The 20,922-nt window shown below is 40.7% G+C and overlaps 1 protein-coding gene across 2 annotated transcripts in view; it reads right to left on the reverse strand.

Annotated features, from left to right (window-relative positions):
- Positions 1–3,202: 3,202 nt before the first annotated feature.
- The window catches only part of LOC107556246 (teashirt homolog 3-like), a 53,325-nt gene continuing 35,605 nt past the window's right edge, over positions 3,203–20,922 (reverse strand). For both annotated transcript variants that reach the window (XM_016239313.1, XM_016239312.1), the window contains exon 3: positions 3,203–8,117. In XM_016239313.1, coding sequence (XP_016094799.1) covers positions 4,753–8,117 — 3,365 coding nt within the window. In that variant the 3' untranslated portion in view covers positions 3,203–4,752. The remainder of the gene's footprint in view (positions 8,118–20,922) is intronic.

The following is a 20,922-nucleotide window of genomic DNA, read 5'->3' on the forward strand; positions in this document are numbered from 1 at the left end:
ACAGACAGACAGATAGATAGATAGATATTTTTTAATTATTGTTCATCTTATTTCTTTTATAATTTTGCCTGAACTAATTTAACTTCATTCTAATTCTCTTAAGTGTATAATTTCATATGTATTATGTAAAATGTGACACTTTTTGATCCACACATTTAGCCTACTAACAGCTATGTGGCATCTAATATCATGAACACACTGTACTGAGCATGACAACATTTAACATGCGTATTTTTTGTTTGTCTCTAGGGCATAGGTGCAGTGCAAACAGAAGTAATGCTGTTTTGAAGGCAAATTAAAATGAATTAGTATATAAATGAAGACATGGTGCAGGCATCAGCAACTCCCAACCATCTCAGACAGATTTTATTGTGTTACAAGCACTAAAAGATTCACCCTCAGTGTCTTTTATATGCATTTTATAGTGGCTTTTTTTCATTCATCTGTGTTGGTGGGCTTTAATGTCTGCCGTTTGTGATGAATACTGAGGCGTATGTGTGCATCTGTATTGTAGCAACTAACTGCTTTTGCACTGTAGATAATTCTTCCCCCCGGTATGTTTGTCTCATAGACACGCAGGCCCATGTGGGAATGTGAGCGGGTTGGGAGGGAGCGAGTGCGCGCTCACTGAGACCTTATTACCTCTTCCTGCGTGGAGTGTGTTGTGTCTCGAGTGATTGGTGATCACATTTGTAATGGCACACTGCTGCACAACGCCATTATGCCCTTTGTCATCTTACTGAGCCACTGACAGCCAACCGGCTCTCGGAGACAAGAGGTATAAATGACAAACACACACACACGACCACGTATGTGTGATGATTCTGAGACTACAGGTGTGCGTTTAGAGCTTTTAAGTGAACATTAAACTCTCTCTAACTCCTAGTTCCCTAAGATGTCTGGCGTATTGATTTCTTGTTGTGCAAAGAACCATTCAAGCCCCATTTAAGATCTCTATCCTGCACGTAGCCGGGAGCACACCAAGGCCCCGTAAATTAGGGAAATCGCACATTCATCACACGCATTATTTTAAGATACTTTGGGAACGTGACAGCTTGAAGATCTATGGTGGTGCATTACAAAACGCAACGACGCCTCCCGTTCTATCTCTCCATTCCTCCTTGGGGTAATGTTGGGGTCATTGGGACACGCCCATGATTTAAGAGTTTTTTTTTTTCTGCTAATATCTGCTTTTTTCTCATCCATGTGTGTGTGTAGATTGTCCACGCATCAGCGTGTGATTGAGAGAATTTATAAGGTGCTCTAAATTAGCATTTGTAATGGGAGTGCTTCCAAGGTGAGACTGCAGATGGTGAGTGAATTACAGTGCATATAAATTACACAGGTTAAGAGAGACAGCTCGCCTCAAAGGGTCCGCAGACAAAGTGAAGCCTTGGGTCAGCACAGCAGTGAATCAATCAGGCCTGATTGTTGAGGAGCGGATGTGCGTCGCCTGCATCATTGCAATTTGCTATGGCGGGACATGCCAGTGCCCACTTATTGTAAAGGCCTACTGAAAAAGCTCTGCGTGTGTTTGTTTATGATAGCGCAAACACAGATACATTTCCGTCGCCGGCGTGCGTAATCCGCAATTTCGGTTATCTGAAAAGTCCAGCAATGCATAAAGTCCCTCAGTAGCTCAATAGCATTACAACACAGCATTCATTTGTGTTGGAGAGGGCTGCTTCGAGAGTTTCACTGAGCTTTAGACACTCTGGTCTTTTGTAACAGCGCAACGGAGATAAAGCCTCCAATGTGCGGTTCGCTCCCGCACACGTAAACCTCTCATTCTGAGCAGATTATGTGTACAGACCAATTACGCTCCTCACATCCTGGGAAATATACTCATTGTTGGGGTATTTAGACACAAAGCAATTATGTAGGCCTTTTCTACACAAACATACCTTTGACTGTGCATGTGTGCGCCTGTTTACAATTTGTTTACTCCCCGTCGTGAAGTGGGTCAAATCTTAACGCAACACCGAAACGGCACACACAGTGTCCTGTACGCAGCTCGAGTAGCTTTAAAAATTTGCCATTAGCATCGGGGAGGAGTGGGATATTGTTTATTTGCATGTGTGGGAGTGTGCAGGCATTTCTTGATAGTTAAATGTCTCCATGTATAGTTGTTTTCAACCTTAATAACCCCTAGTTTTCTGGCTTAGCAGGCTGGGAGAGAGAACATGGCTTTCTTGCACTTCAATTTCACGCACATTTTCTTTGCGACTAATGAGCACCTTAAATATGGCGCCAGACTTCAGGGAAGCCTGTGAAGGCTGACATTTTCACACACAGCAGCACCTTGTCACCACACATGATGTCCCCTCTACCTGGCTCCTGACGTCTTTGAATGTGTGTGTGCGCGCATGCTGAATGCTCTCTGACAGATCTGACGAGGAACATATTCGGTAACTAAACAGTAAACCATTTTTGAGAAAGTGTCCCACCATTATGAGATATATCTTATACGTGCCCCTACTTCCACTGATCCGTTCACAAAGGTTCTCTCTTTCTCCCTCACATACACAAACACCAAGCTGGGAATCGGCATATACAGTATGTCATTTACATTTTCTTTGAGTGCAGTCTATGCCAAAGCATAATTTTGTAGTCATACTCTAAATGCAATTCTGTTGTCATCCTGGATGAGGCCCAAACAAATTTGTCCCTGCAAAATGGGAACCTGAGCTAATTACAACAGTGAAAATGGTGAAAAAGAGACAGTTAATGCCAGAGCAATTATCTGTTACATTCCTTTGTAGAGAGGGAAAGGCGCATCGCTCTTCACGCCGCCTGATGCTTCCCTAGTTAAACCATATTAGGAGACGTTGTGAGTCGATGTGTCACCAGGCAGGGAATTAGATGAGAGGAGTGATGGGATAGATCTGCCAAAAATATTTGACACCACTAAAGTCTGCCGCATAAGAGATAAACACTTAATATTTTTGAGACCAGTAGCAGAGGTTTATGCTTGTGCACACACTCACACTCACACACAAGCCACCTGGCGGATTTTAATATGCTCATACCTGTCAGAGGTCCGGTGGTCTACCCCTACTGCCACACAAATGTCTTTTCACACACTTGTCGACTGCTATTTAACTGACAGCAGTTCTCTTTAATCTGCTAATTTCTTATCCCCTGGCGCCCGACAGAATTGTGAGCCACGACACATCAAGTTATTGCAAAAAACCAAAACAATTTCAATTTAATGCTGCAGTAGAAAAAAGGTTATATGAAGTCATATAATGAGTGCTTCATTGTCAACAACAACAAAAAAAGAAACACGGCACAGAATGCATAACAGTGCCTGTGCTGTTAACATGCCAATATTTTACACATAAAATTTCCATTCACTGGCAGCTGTCAGTTAGTTCAGTAAATTAACTGCCAAAACGTAGCAGAACTGTCAATTGGAGGTAAGGTAACCATGGTTACCTTTCATTTCCCCAAAAATGATGAAGCTGCAGTGTGGCTTTATGGAGGAATAATTAGACAGAACAACAAAATAAAAGATACCAATCAAAAAGGCATTCTACAATATGAAACAACAACCAAGAGTGTTTATAAATAAAAGGTTACATTGTGGAATTCCTCCTTACATTATAAAGTAGCATCTTTTTATACAACCATTTAAGTGAAATGATGGAACAAGTAATGTCTTGTACAAGAAGTTTTAACCCTTTGAGCACGAGTTGGAAATAAAACTTTAGGGTGATTTTTTTTTCTTCTCATTTTCATATCTTCTGATTAAATAACATATTTATAAAACTATTGTGCAAAACAATTTCATTAATGTCTTCATATATTGTGCACCAGTAGATAGTCATACTCATCTTAAATTAAAAAATATAAAATGATGCATAATTTAGACAGAAATTAGTTTATGTTTTTATGTACACATTTTTACACTGACCTGAATTCATAAAGGCCCCTGATTTGAGCAAACTAAAAAACTGCTATTTTGGATTCGCATATATTTCTGCACTGCAAGCTGTGTAAGAGGTGATCTATCAGACAAGGTGATTTTTAGTGGATAGTCAAAATACCCTTGATTTTACCCACTCAAATACATATAAACTCAGTGATTTCCAATCTCTTAATTTCTCTCTTTTTTATACATATATTTTTGTTTACTTTTGGGGGGTTGTAAATATAAGTATTTAGGCGTACTCAGAGGGTTAAATGTTTCTGCTGACACCAGCATACTTAGGTCACATTAAAAAAAAAAAAAAAAGAGGAAAAAATTACAATAAAAATAAGATAGAAGTAAAGCGAGAGATAAAGAAAAGGCCAGATTTAGTTATCAAATATTGAACTAAACCATTTCATTAATGCATGCAGCTTACTGCATCTCAAGGATGCCCAAAAAATTCAATTTACACAACTTTCAAATACATACAACTTCATTTTAAGTCTTTTTATTTACCTTCATATTTTACCAGTGACCTCTTCACTCAGCACTGCACAGTTAGAAAATCATTTGTCATAATTTTCTCTGTTTTCCATTGTGAACTAAAAATGCAGAAAATTTATGTCTCTAGGGCCAAATGAGTGTTCCCCAGATGAAAAGTCCAAATGATGTGCCAAAACTAAACAGTAGTTTTCTGGCATCTATGTGCAGTTAGTTCTTCGTTAATTACTTTCAGTTCTTTTAATATACATTTTTTTCCTTAAGAAATGTGAGTCAGAAGGCTTGAAAAAAGGACAGGAAATAAAGAGATGAGAGACAGTTTTTGTTCTTGGCCATCGCTACGGTTTCTCAAGTTCACTAACATACATAAGATGGTCCTCAGGGGATTTACCATGGGTCTTACTCAGATGGAGCTTGACAGCGTGCTTGCTGGCAAAAGTCCGGTTACACAGTTTACACTGATATGAGGTGCCATTTGCCTCCTCATCTGGGGAAGGGGAGGGGGAAAGTGAGTGAGGGTTGGGGATTGAATGGGCCAAAGAATGCGCTTGGGTTGAAAGCAGTTTCTCAGAAAGCCCCTTGCTATGGCGTGAAATCTGGCTAACGAGATGCTCTCCAGACAACTTGGCCAGGTCCCTGAGCCGGAAGCCCAGATGTGACTCAAGATGGCTGACATAGGTAGAGGGGGAACGGATCTGTGATGCACAGTCACTGCAGAAGAAGACAGGGTGGCCAGTGTCTAGATTTTTCAAGAACTTTGTGCCACCTGTCCGCCTCAGCTGGTATTTGACGTTGGCCAGCCAGTGGCTGATGGTGGTCATTGAGAGGCCAGTGAAGCGGGAAATATGCATGCGCTCCTGTGGACTGAGGTCCGACATAATGTACTTGCCGTCACCCGTTTGCCGCAAACTGGAGGCAAATTGTGCCTGCAAGATAAGTAGATGCTGAGGATTCCAGTTGGACTGCCGGCCCTTTCGTTTCTGTGCAGGAGATATCTCCTCTGCTTCCTCCGGCGTCGATCCATCTATATCTGAGCGCTCTGAAAGACTCGTTGGTGTGGAGGACTTGGATGCATGGCTCTCTGTGAGGTTGCGTAGCATATCAGAGATGTCGGACAGGGCATTTTCTCGCAGAGGCGAGTTGGACATGAAGGAAGCCACGGCAGATGAGGCTTTTGCCATGGTGATGGTCGATGATGGTGAAATTGAGGTGGGAGTGGAGGTGGAGGAGGACAGGGCTGCAGATCCCAGGGAGTTGCTCTTATCGCTCTTGCCTTTGGTCAGATCAATAGGCTGGTCATTGTTGATGTGGTAGAAGTAGCGGTCTAGATGCTCGTTGGTTTTTTTGGTCTGAGATGGAGTGGAGGCAGCTACAGCTGCCTTCTCTGCCAGGCTGTTGCTCATCTTGAAGAGCATGCTCATGGGGTCAAGGGACGGAAGGGCAGGTTTGGCAGCTTTTCCTAGGTGAACATTCATGACAGACTGAAGCGCACTTAAAGGGTTGACAAATGGCTGCTCTGGAGGATGGTCGGTTATAATAGCAGTGCTGCTGCATAAGGTAGACATAGGGGCTTTGACAACATGGTCAGTACCATTCTCCAGAGACTCTTTTGTAAGAGCATCTCCATTTGAGTCTTTGTGAGTGTTTCCGCCCCCATTAGTCTCAGGGGTTTTAGCTCCTCTCCTTTCTTTGGGGGAATCCCCTCTGGCGGATTCCCCTGCATCGCTACTGCAAGGGGAGGGTGTGGTCCGTCTAAGTGGGGAAGATCTAGCTCCAGGATCTCTCATCTTCTCCTCTACTTTGGCCACTTTTTCTGTGACTTTTTTGACTAGCTCCTCCATGGCATGGAAGTTGTTTTTGGGCAAAGGGGATGTTTGGCAACTAGGTGGAGAAATTAGAGGTTGGATTTTGGTAGGAGACAGGATCTCTTCTCCAGAAAACATATACTTCAGAGGAGAACTTTTCCCTGAGTTGCGCAGGGACAGTTTCATAATGTTTGGAAGCTGGTAGGCAGCATGAATACTGGGGTAGCCTCCCCAGCTGGGTGTGCCATTCTGTGCTTTGTTGATGGCAGATGTTACTGTATTCTCGAGAGACTTCAGAATGTCAAACCCCCCCTTAGGGCTTTCTTCAAGATCTTCCTCTGTCAAATATGGATGTTTGGATGAGACTTCAAACTTCTCGTCGGTCTCACTGTCTGTTGCCTTCTTGTCTTTGCTATTATTTGTCTCCTTGGTACACTCCACTTCCTTCTCCTCCTTTTTAATCTCCATGGGTGTGAAGGCAGGGGAGATACTAGGGGGGGGAGGTGCAGGTGGTGGTGGGGAAAATGCGGTGGCAGCCAGTGGCACTGACTGTACCTTGTCTTCATTAGTAGGTATGGTGTTAGGAGCCGTTGTGGACATAGACTCCATGATAGGTTTGCCTTTCTTTATGGCAGAGTTAGTGACCTTGATGAAGTGTCCTGTGACCATCATATGGGCCGTCAGCTCCTGCAGTGTGTCATGCGAGCTTCCACACTCCATGCACTTCAGGATCTGGGATTTCCGTGACTCAAACTGCCACGCATAACTAGCACCATTCTGGTGTCCATACCGATTGTTGGGTGTGATGTAGGGATTGGGGGTCTTTTGAAGAAGGTCATTGGGGTCAGACAAAGAAGGCTTGGGGGTGCCACCATTGGAATCTGGTGAGCTGGGTAGTTCTAGCTCAATGGGGGCTCTTTTACGAGCTGAGGAGATAATCTTGGCTGCCACAGGAGTTACTGGTTCCTTCAGAGGCACTTTCTGGTAGTGTTTCGTCTTGATCATGTGAACACTAAGGTCCTGCAGTGACTCAAAGGAATGACCACAGTACATGCACTTAAGAACTTTCTGGGCATCCTCTTTTCCTTCCATCTCCAGCAGGGAACGCTTGCGAGGCTTTGACCAGCGCTTGGTACCTTCACTGTCTGTCTCATGGTTATCATCTCGGTAGTGGCCTGTCTCATTCATATGCACGGTGAGCTCGACCAGAGTGTCATAGGCGGCACTGCAGTCTTTGCAGCGGAATTTGCTTGCACCAGTGAAGATGGAACCATAGAGTTTGGTGCTCTGCCGATAAAGCTGCACAGTACTGAAGAGGTTTGGCTCAGATGCTGGGTGCAGCAGTCTACTCTGGTTCTGTGAAACATTATGCAAGGTCTTAGCCACTGCTGTCTGGTGCCAGTCGTAACCTCCATTACCACAGCTACTGCTGCTGCTACTACTGCTGCTGCTACTACTGTGACTACGTGGGGGCTTTTCTGCTGTTTGCCGAGACATATTCAAGTTCAGCGATGACCAGTAGGAGTTGGTCAGGAAGCTAGTGTAGATAGCTTTCATCTGTTCCAGGCTGTCTGGGCCTAATTGTGTCGCCTCCTCACTGCTTGGCGTGGCTGTTGTCATCATCATCACTGATGAAGTTGAAGAAAGAGATGTGAGGGGCTCCTTGGCTGAACTATCTTCTTCGTTCTTCACTGAGGCACTCTCAAAGTCTGACATGCGGTCACTGGACTCACTCAGGTGTGACTCGCTGTCCATCTCATGGCTGGAGAAATCCGCCGGTGGAGAGTCCTTGTCCTGGCACACATACTTCATGGCAGGTTCCTCCTCCCCAGCTGAATCCTCTCCTTCAACATCTTCATCTAGTAAAGCAGCCTCCTTTAGCTCGTCTGGCACATATGCTGCAGGTAAAAAAGAGATAAAAGAAACAGAAAGAAAAAAAAACATGTTATCACATTGTCCAATGATGAAGATTTGACACATTGCATTCCTACAATGTCTTGTATGGTGGATAGACAGCTGATAGAAATGTCAGGCATCAGTGTGCTTTCTCCAGCAGTGAAAAACAAAACAATCAGTCAGACTTTTTTATATTATAAATTGTTGCAGTAATTCCTTCTCTGCTTTCCAATTGCATTACATTGCCACATGGAATGAAGTTATGTTTCTATCCTCCTTTGTTCTGAAAAGAGAGCGCGGCAGGGGGTGGTGGGGGGGTAAAAGAACGGAAAAAAATTACTCTTCAAACCGAAGTTGCCACCTTATTCTTCTCAAGGGGCAACAGCTTGAAATTAAAACTAAATTTGAAATTAATGAAGCACATTCTGGAGGTGGCATTCGTTTCTGAAGTAATAAATTACTTGTATCAACCTCAGAGACAGCAGTTCCTGTCTGTCAATTAATATGTCTTACGCTTCTTCAGCAGCCCCTAATGCATTCCCAAACAGACACACTCGCCATTTAAATTAAGAAAGCATTCTCACTCATTACCCAGCAAAGGCTTGCCTGCTTGTAAATAAAAATGATTGTATGTACATTTCCGACATAAAAATCCCAGCACCAAACACGTTTGTGTCAATTACGAAAGATTAGAAAGTTGAAAGTTATCATTTACAGTTTAGCCTGGAGAACGCAAACGCTCATGAAAAACATGGTTATGTTTGTGCAAGCCTGAAGAAATAAGCAACAAAATATATTATTTTTAACTTCCAGTGGAAGTCATGCAAAAAGAGAAAGAGACACAGAGAGAAATGTAATGCATTGAAATAATTCCGTGCATTCCTGACAGTGTCAGTTAATCACGCTTTTGACCAGGTATGTAAACAATGGAGAGAGAGGACACTCCATTGGACACACTGGTTTTATGTGAACACATTCTATCATGTCTAAATACCACAAATGTCAAACTACTCATGCTACAACTTCAACACACAGCATATACATTTAATTCTAAATACAATATGTCAGTTTGTATACAAGGAACATGCCACGATTTCCTCAACAAAGACTACATAGAATTTGAATTTTCTGAATTTACATCAGCCCCTCATTTTTTGAGAGAAAATATTTAATGTAAGTTTAATAAAACAACACTGCTGTGATGCAGATATGATGGCTATGAAACAACAACAACCAAAAAGTAAAAAGAATGCCATTAACACAAGGACAGTCATTTTGTAGCCCTTGGCAGAATGATGCCAAGGGATTGGTAGAGGCACAGACCCCTTTTTAGTGTGCAGTTGTAATGTGCATACCTCACGACTTCAGGCATTCTGTGCTGTTTCATTAAACTCCATATAATTCCATAATTTTTTGTAATGTAGTCAAATTATTACTTAGGCCTATAATTAATTTACTAAATGATTATCAGTTTTGTTTGTATTATCATCATCATTATTTATTAACATAATGCATATACATTGATAAAAAAAAAAAAAAAAAAAACTGTGATATAATTTATATCCTTCCCATTTAAACTGTAAATATCTATTAGTTTGCTATTTCATTTTCTGAATTGTGTGTGCGTGTGTGTGTGATAATGTTTGTTTCAAACAAATTAAGGGGACAAAATTAAGTAACTACTGAAGTCTCAGAACAAAGAAAAAAAAAAAGACCATTCAATAGTGATTTTTTACAGCATTATTATTAGGATCCATCTTCTCACACACATCACAGCCAGTCTGTGAAATCGAATCGCCCCCTACACAAATCACAACCAACTGTGATCGTGCAGCACACACAAACTCACATGCACACACAGCCATCTGTTCTGAATCAGCCAAAACGACAGCTGTTTAAGAGAACAATGCCTTCGTTCAGGAAGCAGGAGAAGCCGAGCTTTACATCAAGGCCAAATAGCAATGTAAAAACCTGGTTTCTTCAAATGCATACACTTTAAACCTATTCACAAATATTACAACACACACATACACACACAAAGGTGGAGGTTTAGCATGCAATTTTACCACTACATGTAAAATGTAAGGTCAACCTTGAACATAATTACACAAAATGATTAGCTGGTAATTAAAGTTAAAAATGAGTGTGAGGGTGGCTATGGGCAAAAAAAAACAAGAGAGAGAGAGAGAGAGAGAGATCACTTCAAGTACAAGCAAACCTGTCTCACTGTAACCTTGACCTGAACTTGACTTTATGTAGAGCACAGAGTAAGTATTGCCAGTGAGTAGGTGTATGCCCTACAGCAAATTTGAGGGAGATGTGTGTACATGTTTCTGTTTACGTGCATGTTTTGTTCAAAATTCATTTTCTGACACCAAACACAGAATTAGCACTGCTTGACAACACAACAATCGGTCATAAGCCCCAACGTAACCTGAGAGGGGTGGAGAAAGATGAGAAGAAAGCAGAGGCAGGGGCCAATACGACAGAGACCCGACAATCTGCGACACACACACACATCGAGTGTTGGTGCATGTCCTGGCTGTATTCCAGGTTCCCAAGCCCCCAGTGTACCTAGAGTCTGTGTGTTCTGGCTGGGAACAATATTGAGATTTCATCCCTGGACCTTCTGAAGCTAGTGCTCCGGTCCAAGCCTACTCACACCACACAGGTGCTGTTTTAATTAGAAAACAGGATGCTTGGATCCAAGAGTGGTAGGGTGGGGGCAAAATGAGAATGACCTCCCAAAGATTTGGCATCAGATTGGAAGAAGAGCGTGATCTAATTTACACTCGGACATCCAGGGAGACGACCAGCAGAGAATGCTGTTTTCTAAGGCAGTGGAGAGCGTAACCTTGCAAACTTAAAGGGCCGTCTGGGTCTGGACTATTAGAGCACATAATGTCTTCAAACATATCGGAGTAAGTAAAAAACTTAATACATATCACAGTGACAAATCTAATACTCAAGCCCTTTCATCAAGGGAACACAATGAATGTTAACTAAGTTATGCAAATATGACTCAACCATTTGTGATTATATTGTTTGAATGATTGCAAGAACTAAGACCACGTTTTAATTTAAATAAAGCAGCTACTGTCAACCATAAGTCAAATGTATTGAATATTTACATAATACATTTAAAAGTTTCTTATTTCTTATTATTATCAATGCTAAAACCAGTCGTGCTGCTTAATATTTGTGATACTTTTAAGGATTCAGCATTAAAAATAAGAACAGAAAACATTCTCAGCCTTCAGTTGTCATGTCTTTTTGCTGTGTGTTTCTTTTTATACATGGACAATGTGTACGTGTGAACCAAGTTAACACCACCCAAGGCAGCTGCTGCCATTTGTTCTTGTTTGCAATCGGCCTCACTTATACAGACAGCCGCTGAAGTCGGCAGCCCGGTCCAATACTTCTGGGTGTGCAGATGAGCTGAAGAGAGCGAAAGAGTAAGTAGTTGGTAATTAAAGCTGCTATATATAGCCCCTAAAGCCCACATTTATAATGGGAGGTATCTCTCTCTAATATGCCACTATCTGCAATGTGATATCATTAAGAGGAAAATGGTTTGTAGCCTTAAGCAGACAGGCTGTCTGTGTGCGGCTGGAGAATATGAGATAGCACCAATCCACTTCTCTTCTCCTCTTTCCTCTCATCCTATGCCCTCACTACTTTCCTCACCTCCCCTCCATCTCTCCTCGGCTATCATGACCCGTGTTAATGAAGTTAATTGAATTTGAGATCAATAATGCTTAATTATTGCAATTTGACATGCACAGACAAATTGGTGGGGAGGCCAGATGTGTGTGTACGCATGTGTATGTTAGATGAGTCCGTGTGTGTGTGTCCAGCACCGGGGTGGGCGAGGGGGCCCGGCTGGACAGCAGAGGCAGAGAGAGAAGGATGGACGAAGCAGACAGGCGTGCCATCGATTCCAGAGAGACGCCCCATCGACCAGGCCTACTGACTGATGGAGGCCCTGCTCCAAGGCTAGCTGGAGAGAAAGAGAGAGCTCACTGAGACCACTTTCGCCAGCCTGGCCTGCCCTGCCTACAAACGGCACATTGAGATGGATTGGATGGACAGAGGAGCGTAACACAGAGAGAAAACAAGAAAATGACAGATGCAGATAAGAGGTCTCTACCTATGGAATAATTTGTGTTTTGTTTATATAATGCGTGGCTGTTACCAAGTGATGGTTACCATGGCTATAACTGTAACACGTTTTGTTTCCCTGCATTGTCTCTGCAACCAGATGAAGACCAGAGGTATTTTCATTTATGAAAACATTAAAGGAATATTCTGGGTTGTTTACAACTTAAATGTTTATGGACAGCATCTGTGGCATCTGTGACTTTAATAGCAAAGTTGATAGCTGCATATTTTAAACGTTTATTTGTGATGCTGCACACTTGCCTGCTAGGCTTATACTGCCACTGCATTACCATTACATGTTGCGTTCATGGAAATTATTGTTACAGCATGCCACAGATTTAGTACACAAACATTTAAATTATAAATAACATTCTTAAAATATTACTAAATTCCTAAAATATTCAAATAATGTGAATTTCCATTTGCAACCAATTTTACATCCATATTTCCTGAAAAAAAAAGTTGTGACTCGATTTTATCAAGCAGTAACTGATTGGATTGTGAAAAGCATGTTAAATACTGTAATGTAGCCAGACTGAATGAGAGTTTGATAAATATAAATGATTTCAGCGAAAAGAGAAAGTTGTTTCCAAAAAAAGAGCTAAGATATTAAAAATTACCAATACTTTATAACATGTACCATGAATCATTCCCAATAAGACCAGGGACATAAAACAATGAAATTCTGGTTCATTTAAATTATTTCAGGTTCACTTTAAGAAAGAATCACACCTATTGTGCAATAAAAAACCTTGAGAAAAAAAAAACTTAAAATAATCACAGGTATTTAAAATCTTTAAAAATGCTCTCATCTTTTGTTATAATAATGTGAAAATGTGAGCTGGTGGAAGAGTGTGTGTGTGTGAGAGAGAGAGAGAGAGCGAGAGAGAGAGAAAGAGCAAGCTGGTGTGGATTAAAGAAAAGAAACAGGGCTGGAGGTGCATCGGTGCTGGCAGAACTGAGAGAGAAAGCTGGTAAACACAGACGCTAGCACGGCTAATCGCCCGCTCATGCCACTCAGCAGGAGAGCCCCTGACAGTGTGTGTATGTGTGTGTATGTTTACACACCCCCGCTCTCCCCCCCTGCATGTGCACAGCAACCGGTAACCACGCTGGAGAACAGAACTTCCCCCTGCTGCCATAGCACCTCCACTGGAGTTAACACTCCTACACGGCATCAAGATTCGACAGCCTCGAACACACACGTGAGCGCTCAGTCATACAAATGATCCTGTGTGCAACACAATAACGTACAAACAAAAAGTTGATTTATATTCAAAAGCAGGCTCGGTGCTGATGCAGGCATTTAGAAAGCCCTTGCTAAGGAAACATAGAGGGGGTCTTTAACCTCTGATGAGAGTGTTTTAGCACCGATTATTACAGTAACTGCTCAACTGCAATAGTATTTATTCATCGACTTCAATGATGTATCGCTCAGTGACCAAATACAGTTCTGTTGACAAAATCATTCTGGAGCTGCATCCTCACGAGACGCCTCCAATAAAAACCTTACATGTGCTTTTTGGATCTACTCCTTCAGATGTTTGAACTGAGAGGTTAAAACAGCACAGCATGGACGTTCTTGCGAGTAAAAACATGCTCCACCTCTTCCAAAATGCTATTAGTCACTAATAAACACCAGTGTCTGGTGTTAAAAAAAAACGGACCGAATTTGCATGCCCTGCTGTAAATTTAGACCGGTTGATGAAAAACAAGCTTATGTGGAATCTACACATTTAAACAATTCAGATAAGTTATCTAGAATTATTTATGGAGCAGATAAAATACATATAATAATTTATTAATCAATTATCATTTTATCTCTGTTCTTTATTTAAAGGCTGAAATGTGAGGTTTACCTTTTTATTAAACTTTTTCAAAGCTTTATTTGAACATTTACATTAGATATTTCAACATGCTATTAAACTGTTGTCAGTCAAGTTGTCATTTAAAATCCGTCATTTATGCAAACAAAAAGTCATTTTATTTGTTGTTTGTTGATTTTTAAATATAAAACTTGGTGAAGTGATTTATGTGTTGGTACTTTTTGAACATCTAAAGCACATTTGAACAATACCGTGATGATACTGATAACCGTGATAATTTTGGTCACGATAACCGTGATAAGAAATGTTCATACCGTTACATCCCTACTGTAGAGCTAAAAGTGTGTGGATTGAAAGCACCGTCATTCCTACTTTTTTTACAGTGTATTTAGTTATATTTTTAGGTCTTAAATCGTATTATGTTTAGTGCACCAAAGCATTATTTTCTGTTCTGACACTGAGGTGTAGAAACAGTCTGTGACTTGTACTTTTTTTCTACATGTGTAAAAAAAGTTCCAGTTGATTTTGGGGCAAAATTTATGAAATTCTGTCAAATTAATTTTAATTAAAAAAAATCTGAGCTAAGAGTATGCAGTAAAAAATACAATAATAACAATTAAATATATATATATCTTATTTATTAATCCTTCAATTCTTTCGTTGAGGTAGTCATTTTCATTCAGTCATATTAAATAACATTTTTTATTTATAAAATATGTAAATTTTACTTTAATGCATGAAGGACATTTTTAGGTTACAAAATATTTTATACTGTGTACTACAATTTAATTGGTAGCTGAAATAATAAACAAAATCATTAAAATATTTAATAAAAGAAGCAAAGGAAATGGAATACACTACCATTCAAAAGTCTGGGGTCATTTTTTTCCCGGATTTTTAAAATATTTTTGAAAGAAGTCTCCGACACTCACCGACACTGAATTTAATATTCAAAAACCTAATAAAAACAATAATATTGTGAAATATGTTTACAATTTAAATTAAGTTATTTTATCTATATATTATTTATTATATTCATTAATATATTTTAAAGTGTTATTTATTCCTGTGTTACCAAAGATTACTTTTCAGCAGCCATTACAAAAGCAAAACCAAATAATATAACCAAGCCAAGCTTGTGTAACTCCATCACTTCTATGATCTGTATTGCAGGATGTCACACTGGAAATCAGCAGTGACTGAGGCTGTTGTCTGAATAATGAGCGAATGTTCTCGAGGACAGACAGAAATCTGTGACTGCAGCAGGTGTTTCCTGTACCGAACAGACGCTGAATGAACTTACATCTCACCTGTGCAGATATAATCAAATAGCAATGAGGACACATTTCTATATTTGTACATATCCTGCCATATGTGTGTACAAATACACATATACTTTACTGATTTGTATTTTTTTATTTTTCACTTTTGACTTTTGAATGGGCCCCAGATATGAACTCTAGTTAGTTAATAATTAGTCTAGTGAGTGTGTGTGGCTCTGTTGTCTGAAGCAGCTCTCAAACAGACACCACAAACAATTATAAAGCAGGAGGAAGACGATCTCCAGCAAATGATCCACTCGCCTGCCTTTGTTATTCAGATGCGCTCCACTTGGAGAAGTCACATTCCTAAAGCACGGGGCAACCAGAGGTCAGACACATCTACACAAACACTGGGAACTCCCAGGAGGCCTAAAGAGAGTGGGAGAGAGGGCGGGGCGATTGAATGAGTTTACATGTGTGTCTTACTAAGAATCTCTCGGTTTTGCTCCGTGACTTGTGCTGTTCCTCTTCCTCTTTTAGTAATCCCTCCCATAAAGTGTCTTTCCCTCCCTCTCTCTCTTCCCTCTGTCCCACTCAGAATCACAGGAGTGTGTCAGTCTCCCATTAGAGAGGGTTGTGTGACTTGTGCTGTTCCTCTTCCTCTTTTAGTAATCCCTCCCATAAAGTGTCTTTCCCTCTGTCCCACTCAGAATCACAGGAGTGTGTCAGTCTCCCATTAGAGAGGGTTGCTGGGGAATGGGAGAGAACAGATCTGCCTTGCTGTGATCCCCAGGGCCTCACTCGGCTCGGCTACCACACACAAAACACATATTAACACCACAATATAAACATGCTTATGTCTGTGCACAAAGAAGACACATATATGTAAAGAAGATAGAAAAAACAAAAAAAAACAATGCATTTTCAAAAGGCTATGGCTTCCCTGAATGACTAGTTCATACAAAATAGTTCAGACAGAAATGAAAATTATGTCATAATTTACTTTCTTTCTTCTGTGGAAGTCTCTTTTTTGTCTATACAATGGAAGTCAAGGGTAACTGAAATGGTTTGGTTTCCAAAATTATTCAAAATATCCCCTAATTAAAAATAAATATACTAAAATGTATTTGAAATACATTTGTTTCATGCTAAGTATGCTACAAATGCATTTACATTTATAACAATTCCCTGCAATTGTACTTTTGGTATACTAAACTGGTATACTTAAAGTCTGCTAAATTGGAACAACTAAATGTGTACTTAATGCACTTTAACGGAAGTCCAACTAAAGATACACTGAAGTATATTTGATTGTGCTAAAGTGGGGCTATTGCAAGCATACTTCAGATACACTTTAAATATCTTTCATTTAAAGACCGATATTATTCAAAGATCATACAATCCTCATCAACAATGACATTAAAACACATTTTAAGCTTACTATTAAAATGTGCATTGTGCACAAGTGATACTCCAAAGGCCAAATAAAATGTAATTATTATTATGTTTTTATATCAGTAAGTCTCGAGTGATATGTCAGTAAACATGTTAATAGATTTAAAATATATGTAGTATAAAATAAATGTATTTTAAATATCTTACTTTTTTACTAGAGTCTTCATGTTCAACAGAAGAAAGAAAGCCTCACAGGCTTGGAACAACATGAGGGTGAGTAACTGATTAAATCATTTTCATTTTTGGTTGAATCATCCCTTTAAGGAACATGTTTTTAGAGGGCATTTACATAATACATGATCTTGCATTTTTAATAGTTTGACTACTTTTAATTTTACATGCCATGACGGGACGCTCAGCGCAACAAATGACGCAACGGCCAAAGATCGTTCCATCTGAATGTGTAACTTTAATGTGTCCGCTAAAACATGCTCCTAGCACGCTAATTAAAGCACCACACTTAAAACTAAAAAATAAAACTAAAAAAATCTCAGCCACGGACAAGTCATCCAACAAGCGACAGTTGTGACCCATCCCTCCCGCAAACGCACAAAGCCAGAAAATAGACAAGATCTCTGATTTGAAATGAAAAAAGTGGCTGTGTCTCTCGCACGTACACAAGCCCTGAACTTGGCAGATATGTTAGGCAGCAAAATAATAGGCATTTTCCAACCCATAATGCAGAGTGTTAGCCGGTGGCAGTCCACTGATTTAGGTACTACGTCGAGACGTCAATCTGAAGGCCTTGGAAGAGAGAGAGAGGGAGAAGGAGGGGGGATGTAGATACACAGAGAGAGTGGGCCTGCAAAGAAAAGACGAGCCAGATAGAGAGAGCGAGATGCTCCTAATGGGAGACATGCAGTCATCTAGTTGCTGGCTCTCTCCATTCAGCGTGTCACTGGGTATCCATTACCTGCCACTCTCCTCTGATCTCTTTGGACAGCTCTGATCAAAAGATGTCATCTGACCTACTCGCCTGCTCGTGCCAGCCAGCCGGGGTACGTGGTCCGCGAGGGGGGCTGCCTCGCCCGTAAATAAAACGACATCATCGCTTCAGCGTCCCGTCATGTTCTCAGGCCGATTATGATAATAGTGGATCTGTCAGCACGTAAACGGACAGGGCAGCCGCGGCGCTAATGCGCAGGATATAGCCTCTCTGCCTCCGCCGCCTTAGTTCCTGCTCGGCTCTTTATTGGGTCAACTTTTCCCTCGCTCTCTTATTGGATGGCACCTGAGAAGCAAGCCCTGCTTGTTGAGGATGTCAGGGTTAATCTGTTAGCATCGAGCCGGGCCGCGGAGGCAAACAGAAAGAGATTTGCCTTATTCTGATTTGGAGGCAGACAGGGCAGAGGGTGTAGATGAGCTGGGAGGGGACTGATTGGCTATGATATTGTTCAAGAGTCCGCCGTTGGGCTGCAGGGCAGACGTGAAAACAGACACATAATCTAAACAAAACCAGACGTAGAAACAACACGCCGGCGCACGGACACATCACAGAAGATGAAGAAAATTACACACAATGCCGCATGAGGAGAAACACACACACACACACACACACACACACACACACACATGCCTAGCCTCGGTCGAGGCAGGACGGTAAAAGGCAGGCAAACGTTCAGGGTTTTAGAGGCGAGAAAAACGGCGCACAATAAAGCGAGAAAACAACACTGCTCCGAGCCAATTTAGACTGCAAAACACAAACCATTAAGTTTGTGCATTATCTTTTAATTTAATCTGGAATGATTTATAATCCATCACGCAAGGCTTCAACCATATCCAATTATTCTCTGTGCCTTGATTGACAACAAAGGTGATTTATTAAGCTAATAAAAAGTGATGTGCACCCAGCCACCCCTCCTTCCCCCCTCAACACCCCCCACCCCCCTGTGAAAATAGCCAGTGAGAGAGACACTCTGCTTACAGCTGTGTAGCCGTTCACTGCCGGGGTTGGGGTCAGGTTTATCGTTCTGGAGATGTAGTTAGAAAACAGATCTGAGATCAGAAGCGCCAAGACAGAACATCATTTTCTGAATGACTTCATTTTATCTCTATGCAAAGAAATACGCCAGTGTAGTACCGCTCTCCAACTACCGAGACATGACAGGAAATTAGCAGTAGCCTGATTCTTGTGAAGTTAACACACTATTTGTTTATCCCAGTTGACCAGAAAATTACAGAAATGCATATTCAGAGGGAGAGAAACATGCTCTCTGGGTTTTGGAAGAGAAAAATGACATTATGTCTTGGATTCGTTCATTTTGAGTATGCATGTGTCATCTTGTCGCAGCTGCTATGGGTTAATGTTCTGCTCTGGATATTATTTGTGATTATTAATGAAAAGCCGAGGACAGGAATGATGCTTTTCTTCAGGAGCCTCGTAAATAATATTAAAACTGTGCCAACAATAGGCCCAGCCACCTAAAGAGCCTTTAACCCTATGCCTCATGTTCATTTTAGGCCTGTAGCTATGAGGGCACCTTCACGCAGCTGTGTGTGGAAGTAGAACGAAGAATCCACCACTTTTTTACCGAAAATAAAAGATGTGGCTTTAGGGTACGGGATAGTTCAGATTCTTTCGACTGTACAGTATATCGTCATGTGAACTGTCGATTACACATGTGTGTGTGTGTGGGTGCACGTGTTCTGAATGGCTCATAAACCACAGGAGGACACATTAATGTCCAGAATGTTCAGCCTGCCCTGGTAAACACACAACCCCCTCAACTAATGATGCAATAAGAAAACAAGCCATCACAGCCCCTCCACAGAGAGACGCACACATACACACACTCGCTGTAGCCGACAACAGATTTAAGATCTTAATATCACATACTTAATAAGGGTGGGGAAATATGTTGGTGGTCTAGCAGAGAAGTATTTACTTTTTTTCCACAAAATTCTCAGATATCTCAGGGAATAGCCAGAGAACAACAACTAGGGATGTAACGATTAACCGTGAGCCGGTTGAAAATCGATTCAAATATGTGACGATTCAAATCAGCTGAGATGCTAAACAAATCGCGATTCAATTAGGGGTAGGAGTTTATATGAATGTATGTCTGATGGGAACTTACTGTCTTTAGAAAAGTTTAGATGGTATTTTTTTCTTTTCATCTTGTATAGATATAAGTGCAGCGCTGCTTTGTTTACAGCGGAAACGCTTTAAGTGCCACCTGCTGGCAGAGAGTGAATCTGCGTCTCGTTCAGCTCGTCTGCTGTTTCTGTTTCATTCAGATATTTTTTATGTATAGTTTCACAAAACTGAAGTCAAATCATTCTGTTTTTGCTTCAAATTTCGAAATTATACAATCAAATTTAGATTAAAAACTGCTCATGTTGCATGTATGCAGCATCTTTGTTTGGATCGTTATTAAAATGCAGTGGTTGCCTGCCTCTAATTTTAAATGGAAAGAGCACAGATAAAGCCTTATTTTGTTTATATGAAGAGATTTATTTTATTTGTGTTACTTATTTATTTGATTTGGGGCTTGTTTTAAAATTTCAATTTAGTTTTGTTTTTTACATTTACATTATATTTAAATTTTGTTATTTAGCAGACACTTTTATCCAAAGCGACTTACAGATGAGGACAATAGAAGCAATCATAACCAAGAAAAGAGCAATAATATGCAAGTGCTATATTAGTATATTGTTATAGTGTTATATTTCAATTTCACAAAGAAATGTGCAGCATTTTGTCCGAGCAATAATAAGAGGACACATTTCATTTATTTGTCTTAAATCTGTAAAAAACAAAATTGTAAATCGAGTCGTGAAATCAAAATTGTGAATCGAATCGAATCGTGACTTGAGTGAATCGTTACATCCCTAACAACAACAGAAACACAAAGATAAGGTACTAAAAGGTTAAAGGGTTAGTTCACCCAAAAATGAAAATTAGCTTGTGTTTTACTTACACTCGAAGCATCCTAGGTGTATATGACTTTCTTCTTTCAGACGAATCCAGTTGGAGTTATATTAAAAATTGTCCTGGCTATCCCAAGCTCTATCATTGCAGTCAGCGGGTGTTGAAGCTGAACAGCCCACAAGTCGTCAAATAAAGCGCGCGCATTCATAATAAAACGTGCCGCAGACGGCTC

Source organism: Sinocyclocheilus grahami, unplaced genomic scaffold (genome assembly GCF_001515645.1).
Source record: "Sinocyclocheilus grahami isolate Dianchi unplaced genomic scaffold, SAMN03320097.WGS_v1.1 scaffold561.1, whole genome shotgun sequence".
Taxonomy (NCBI): domain Eukaryota; kingdom Metazoa; phylum Chordata; class Actinopteri; order Cypriniformes; family Cyprinidae; genus Sinocyclocheilus; species Sinocyclocheilus grahami.